General features: G+C 40.7%; 1 protein-coding gene across 1 annotated transcript in view; it reads right to left on the bottom strand.

The window, feature by feature from the left end:
• ferry3 (FERRY endosomal RAB5 effector complex subunit 3) overlaps positions 1 to 1,282 on the bottom strand; it is a gene marked incomplete at its 5' end in the record, with an annotated part of 14,864 nt that extends 13,582 nt beyond the window's left edge. The window contains 2 exons of the mRNA XM_080545433.1: positions 545 to 690; positions 1,102 to 1,282. Of these exons, the coding sequence (XP_080401559.1) occupies positions 545 to 690; positions 1,102 to 1,282 (327 nt within the window). The remainder of the gene's footprint in view (positions 1 to 544; positions 691 to 1,101) is intronic.
• Positions 1,283 to 7,500: the final 6,218 nt, after the last annotated feature.

The raw sequence follows: 7,500 nt of genomic DNA, 5'->3' as shown, positions 1-7,500 counted from the left end.
AAATCTCATGACTAAACCAGTTTGTGGCCTTTGTGTCCCTCTTCCACCTTTGTGCCTCTAGGAGAAGGTAGAGGTCAATTCCCCCCCTAACCTCTTCTAAATGTGCATCACAGCCAGCCCCTCCTCATACAGGAAGTGCCTGTGATTGGTTTGGACCTTACCTTGAGGGCATGACTGTCACCTATGTATTAATATCCATGTCTTCCCTGTGTCTTGACTTTTCTGAGGCGTTTCACTGTTAAAGACTTGTCTTGACATGCTTGTAAACTGTTCTCCTTTTGCAAAAGATAATGAAATACCATTTCTAGGCAATCTGAAGGAAACAGGATACCCTTTGATCTATTTTCTATTTAGACTTAAGTAATTATTTTACAATCACAAGACAGTATTCTTGGCAAATTACGTAAATTTGCAAAAGTTAGCAAAACATAAAGGCTGCACTATTCTCGTATATTGTAGGCCACTGTTGCATCTCCCCCCCAAATAATGTGCAGGTCGGAGTTATGTGTTCTGGATTGTGTTTTTTTGTTTGTTTTGTTTTTACCTCTGAATAGGCCTTGGCCCATGTGTTTGTAAGCTCGTTAATGTCCACCTCTGCTGTGGTGAGTCTCTGTAAGGCCATCTCGGCCTCTCTGTCATAGTCCTGGATGGTCTCCGTTTCAATAAAGCTGGACAGCTCGCTTTTCAACTCTAGATCAAGACACATCAGATTAAACCATGTATTAGTTAACAACATACACGTGTGTGTGTGTGTGTGTGTGTGTGTGTGTGTGTGTGTGTGTGTGTGTGTGTTACAGTTGTATCTATTAAACCCACATTTGAAACATCCTCTGTGTTAATATTGTATGTGTACGATGGTTGCTGTACAGTCGCAAACATAAATGAATGTCTCCACACTGATAGTGTTTATGTCCTTAATGCACTTTGTAATTATGTGGACATAAATAAAGCATTTCAAATGTGTGTGTGTGTGTGTGTGTGTGTGTGTGTGTGTGTGTGTGTGTGTGTATGAATGAAATAGACAGTATCAGTGTTGAAGACGTCAAGGTGTTTGATTGTTTGTATTTCAGCTACTTTAACTTGATTGGATGGAAACCTCACCGTTCTCAACGAAGCACGGTATCTTGTGCAGCAACATAAATCGTCCATGCAGATCATTGGCATTCTCTTGGACAGGAAATTGCAGAGGTACTTTAAGGACACAGTTCTGTCTCCCTGCCCTGAACTCAAACACAAACTCCTTCTCGGTGGTGGTGTTCACTTTTCCCTTGTTTTTCTTCATGTTTTCAGCTGAAAGCAAAAGAAAGAAACATCATAAATCAATCCTAACCCGTTATCAGATACTGTCCACAACAATGCAGTCATGTCCATTGTCGTGATATGTGGCCATTTAGACACAGACAGACAGACAGACAGACACCCACACCCACACCCACGCTCACACTCACACTCACACTCACTCACACTCACACTCACACTCACACTCACACACACACACACACACACACACACACACACACACACACACACACACACACACACACACACACACACACACACACACACACAGACACACACATTGTTAATAAGACTACACAGCGAGCTAGCTAGGTTTGTAGCTAGCTAGCTAACATTAGCTTCCTTATTTTATGGCTAGCTAGCGACCAGCAAGTCTACGTTAATCAGCAATAATACTCAATACACCATACTCAGTTTAACTGCAGTCGTGGTAATCGTTACATACATATTAGAACGTTGTTCACAAAAGACTTGGATGTAAACGGTGTACCTTTACCTGGCTGTGCATGTGTGTGTGTCTCGGGATGTTTTGACAGCTGACTCACAGCTGACTGGTATCTGTGCATCCAGAACACACCTTTCGTAACGAGCCGATGTTTTATTTTCAAACAATATAATCGAGATACAATTCATATTGCATTGCATTTAACGCAAACAAAAGCTTTGGAGATGTTCTTAGATTAAAAAAAATACAGCTATAAATAATGATTTATATTTTATGTGAAATATTTACAAGCATGCCGAAATAATGAGCAACAACATTAACGAATCAAGTAAACCGAAACACAAAGTGGATACGCCTCTTTCAATTAGCAGCGGGATGTTTGAAAAGGGAAAAAAGGAATTCAGCTGCAGATTTTAAGACAATGTTACATGAATGGTATATTATTTTAGCTATATTTAGTCCGTTCAATAGCTAAACATAGACCAGCCGTATAGAATTCTACTAGCATCCAATTGATCCCAGCCTTTTCTCTATTTTCATTCCAATGTGATCCATCCATCGTTTTTTTAATTTTATTTTATTTTTATTTTTTTTATTTTCTTCAGTTTTTCAGTTTTATACACAAGACAAGACAAACAAACAAACAAACAACAATCTGCCAGATCTGTAACTCTGAAATGTGTGTTTTTGATCAGATTAAGATTTTGCTCCACCCTTCAAGAAATCCCTGGTACCACAAAGTACCACAGAGGGATCAGAGTCAACAATCAAGCAAATTTCTCAGCCAGGAGTCAACTAAGGGCAGGTTCACATCGGTTACCCCATGTTTGGTTACCCCTTTAAAGGAAAACATACTTGTTGTGTAGTTATGTTATCACACGAGAACATAATAGCTGCAGAGTGTATTGATTTGTACCTACCCTTGCATGATTCCACTGACTACAAAACTGCCACACATGCACATGCAGTCAAAAGGGCACTGTGTATAAAGTTTATCGGGAGGGTCATTGGCATCAGTATGATTACCAGTTTGATGTTGTTTTACCCTTAAGTAGCAAATCACACTCTAAAGATGTAGGCCAACCTTTTTCACTTTAATCTGTGATCTATCCATGCATTCAATTTCTTGGAACAGCACTACTCAGTAAAATATTAGTAGAAACCTGGAATGGGGTGTCTGGGTTAACTCTCTGTTATGATTTGATGTAGTACTCAGTGCTCAATTGGTTGTACATGTTGCTACATTGCATTGCAGGGTTGTGGTAACCTGGTGTCATAATGTAGAATTTAAATAACATATAATAACGTATTCAGAAATATGCTTTATAAAATGAACAATGTTATTACTATTACTTGTATTATAATGCAGACTCAGAGAGTGACAAGAGTTTTGATGAGGATGAGAGCAATGATGAGTTCACCGCTGAGAAAGTGGACAAAAGAAAAACTGTGAAGAAAACCCCACCTCCAAAAAACACAAACAAAGTTACAAGCCACCAAAAGTGCTCCTCTGTTTAATGGCATCTAAATCTATACAGTTTAACTAAATTATGATGGATTAAATGTTTATCGGGTCGATACTAGCATCTTCTCCTTTGTCACTCCCATTACAGTTATCGGCGGTTCGAGCCCCGGCTGGCCACATGTCGAAGTGTCCTTGGGCAAGACACTGAACCCCAAATTGCTCCCAGTGAGCGGGCTGGCGCCTTGCACGGCAGCTTGCCGCCATTGGTGTGTGAATGTGTGTGTGAATGGGTGAATGAGAGGCTGTTGTAAAGCGCTTTGGATAAAGGCGCTATATAAGTGCAGTCCATTTACCATTTATAGTTAGTTCTGGACCAGCTACGCCCAGGCCCGTTGCTGCCCAGAAGAAGCTCCCTGCCACACCTGCGTTACCCAGACCTGCCCCTCTCCTCCCAGTAGGGGGAAAGCTTCCAAAGTGGAACCCACCAGGTGAGCCCCAGTGACTGGGGGGGGGGGGGGGGGCAGGAGAAACACAAGGCCTTGTTTATTAAAGTGGAAGAAGTCTCAGCTTCACCCAGAGCTCCACCTTGACGTCCCCAGGACCTGGGCTGTGACTGGGACTGTCCAGCTTGGTGGGGGTCAAACCCCTGCAGATGCTCATTCACTTGGAGTAGCTACTTATGTTACTTTTTTTTTTAGTTCTTTTTTCTGAGTGGGGCAGTCCCACTCACATTTTTCATTTTTATTGACAGTTACAGTGAAGATTTAGACAGGAAGAATGGGTGAGAGAGAGAGGAGGGATGACATGCGGTTACATGGTCAGCGCTTGCCACTACGCCACCTAAGCGCCCCAACTTATGTTACTTTTATATTGTTGAAATTGAAATGTATATATTTTTTTTATCTGATGTCTTGATTCTCTTCTTTAAATCCCTTAAGTTCTCTTTAAGGTATTTCCTGTGAATAGACCTATGTCATGTTTGCAAATGTACTGTTATTTTTTGGTAGAATGAAAGTAGGTTTGCCTTTTATGGATGATTTCCCTGTTATTCTGTAACCATAGTTATAACCAAGTTGATTATTTCATCCCCATGCATGGCTGCTGTTTTTTTTGTTGTTGCCTGGAACACCGACGCCCCCTACTGGAGAATCGTATTGTTTTGTCATTTTGGAATGAAGAAACTGACCAATAACTGGACAGATCCATTTCTAATGTTGTGGGAACAATGAAATCTGAAGCCTTGTGTGTTTTCACAGTGAATATTATTGTACATATAATCTCTACAGTTGCCCAAATCCAAATACTATATTATCTCAAACATAAGCCATTTTACTTTTAGTGATTGAAGTCAGTGAACAGGAAGTCTCTTCTTTCACAACTGGCATTAGTTACTTATGACACCACAATTGCTACTGTACCACAGCCATGTATCTATGGTAACTAAATTATTTAGAGTCTAGTTGTGTGTTTGGTCCCTGAAGTGTGAATTACATCCGGATGCCCCAGCCTTGGTGTGGATCAGTCGGCTACTGTACAACCGTTTGGCACATTAGAGGTGCTCTGTTTGGAGTTATTATGGGGGTTAAGGAGGGTTTGATTTCACGACCCAGAGACAGTACCCCCCATTAAAGATACATGACGTAGGCCTATCCCATTACAGGTATTTAACTGATTTGCTTACAGGTCCCTCTCCAGCCAGGCTGAAAGGTTTCAGTCACAAATCACAGGTAGGTTGAACTACAGTAAACAAATATAATAGGCACTTATTCATGTTGGGATATTTATTTTTTAATTCATTTTTTAGCAAAACACGACATGATTACAGGTGATAAAAATAAAATAAATGTAGCTACAGATCGGGCTATTTAGAATGGATCTGAATGAACTTCGGCTATTGTGACGTCGTTATAACCATTCGTGACGTTAGAATGATAAGGTTCTATCTCCATTTTTGTCAAAATTGAGTTTTTTTACATAATCTGATCCATTAGGTGTTTATTAATCCCTGTGTGGTGTTATTATTATTTTTAAATGTTGACATTTTTGAGTTAGTAATGAATAAAATACAAAGGTTCCATCTCACAGAACATAATGGAATGTAAAAACTTTGCCGCTCAATATCTCTGAACTGCCCTAAACGGAGATAGAACCAAATCATTCTAAACTCACCCATTGTTGGAAAAAGTGCAGAGAAATTCTCTGGGTTACGAGATTAACGCCATAAATATGTGCTGCTCTGATGAAGCGGGGAGGCGCGCGCCCTACCGGTAGCTTGCAACATACGTACCGGGACCGTCCGCGCGTTATCATCCTTTTTGAGAAAGTGATCGGGGAGGTCCGGCGGTGACAGCTCACTAATCTGTTTGATTTCATCTCCAAGCCAACAATGAGTGCGCCGCATAAATCCACCGACAAGAGGTTAGTATCGATTTTTTGTAGAGATTTGTTGAGTCGGCCTACCCTACGCTATCCACAATTTGCATTTTAATATCTATATGTGTGTATGTGGTGCTATTTCCATAATGTAATGCCATGAAGACCTAATTACCTGTTCGGGTGATTGATAGCCTGTACTTATTTTGCAATATCAGAGCAATTCAAATTGCCATAATGATGATGATGATGATTTCAGAGGAAACCTAAAGTCTTAGGTGTGTTTTCATATCAATACATCCATATAAGTGGAATCTATATTATGCATGTTGCTGTGCGAACAAGACTGAGCACACTTTGTAAGAGGGAGGGAGATGTACTGATGTACTGAAACACACTGGAGCAGGTCTTTGCCAGAGGGGGTCAGTAGAGTGTGCCAGTGGTTTCAGACATGGCTCTTCTGTTGACACTGGTGTATCGTGACGTTAGAATTATAAGGTTCTATCTCCATTTTTGTCAAAATTGAGTTTTTTACATAATCTGATCCATTAGGTGTTTATTAATGCCTGTGTGGTGTTATTTTAAAAATGTTGACATTTTTGAGTTAGTAATTCATAAAATACAAAGGTTCCATCTCACAAAACATAATGGAATGTAAAAACGTTGACGCTCAATATCTCTGAACTACCCTAAACGGAGATAGAACCTTATAATTCTAAGCTCACGATATGTATTAAACAAATCAAGAAAATGGCATCGTTTAACAAGTACTTACAATTATATCAACCTCCCTCCTTATATGAACATGACAGCTGTATTACATTATATCATCAGACATGAATGTATTCCAGGAATTACACCACTGTATTTGTATTTTGTATTATATCAGAAACACAATGAAGAAGAAGCTTCAACAATTGATCAAGGAGAAGAATAGCACCCTCCCGGCGCTGAAAAAGGTAGGACAATATGTGCCTTTCATTCATATGAGCTCACTTTGATTTCATGCGGTTCAGAAGAAATGACACTGGTGAGTTTTCTACGCATGGGGCTTATGTCTTACAGCTTTTCAGTGGGTCCCTACTCTGGGTCTGCACATGGCAACTAATACAGAGGCCACCATACAGAACTTGAATCTGAACTACATTTTGATAGAGAAACGAGAACAATCTTATCTGGTCTTATTCTCCCTCTGTCCATAACCAACTCTTAACATCAGGAGGTCAGGGGAGGCTTTGTGCAGCAGTCCGTTTGGCCCAGCGCTGATTTAGGAGCCATTTAACAAACATTTAGGGTCATAGTGGGTGCTCAGCTGTCTGGTTTACTCAGGAACACATTCTTCTCCTGTGTCTGGGGACTCTTGGCTTCTCCTGTGCTGGAGAGGCGGGAGAGGCAGGGAGATAGTAGAGGCAGGATGATCGTGCACCCTGAACTCCTCATTTCCATCTGAAATACTTTTGACCTGCTACTGACTCGTTGACTGGTGTTCAACATGAAAGAGTAAGATTTGCTATCGACGCTGACTGAAGCTTTGTGTAATGCACACAAATATGCTCATGTTCTCAATTGGTCACAGAAAAGAAAGTTATACAAAATATTAACTCGGAATAATGTAGAAAAGAACGCACACAGTATCCGTTCGTCATTGAACTGAGACTTGCAGACTAATGAAGTCATTAACAAAGGGTTATATGGTAAATGGTAAATGGACTGCACTTATATAGCACCTTTATCCAAAGCACTTCACAACAGCCTCTCATTCACCCATTCACACACCAACGGCGGCAAGCTACCATGCAAGGCGCTGGCCCGCTTACTGGGAGCAATTTGGGGTTCAGTGTCTTGCCCAAGTTCGACATGTGTCCAGCCAGGGCTCGAACCGCCAGTCTGCCAACCTTGCGATGATTAGACGGCGGCT

The sequence above is a fragment of the Nansenia antarctica genome (genome assembly GCF_963989245.1).
Source record: "Nansenia antarctica genome assembly, chromosome: 14".
In the NCBI taxonomy this organism is placed as follows: Eukaryota; Metazoa; Chordata; class Actinopteri; order Argentiniformes; family Microstomatidae; genus Nansenia; species Nansenia antarctica.
The sequence above is the reverse complement of the archived record's forward strand: the minus strand, read 5'-3'. Positions and strand labels throughout refer to the sequence as shown.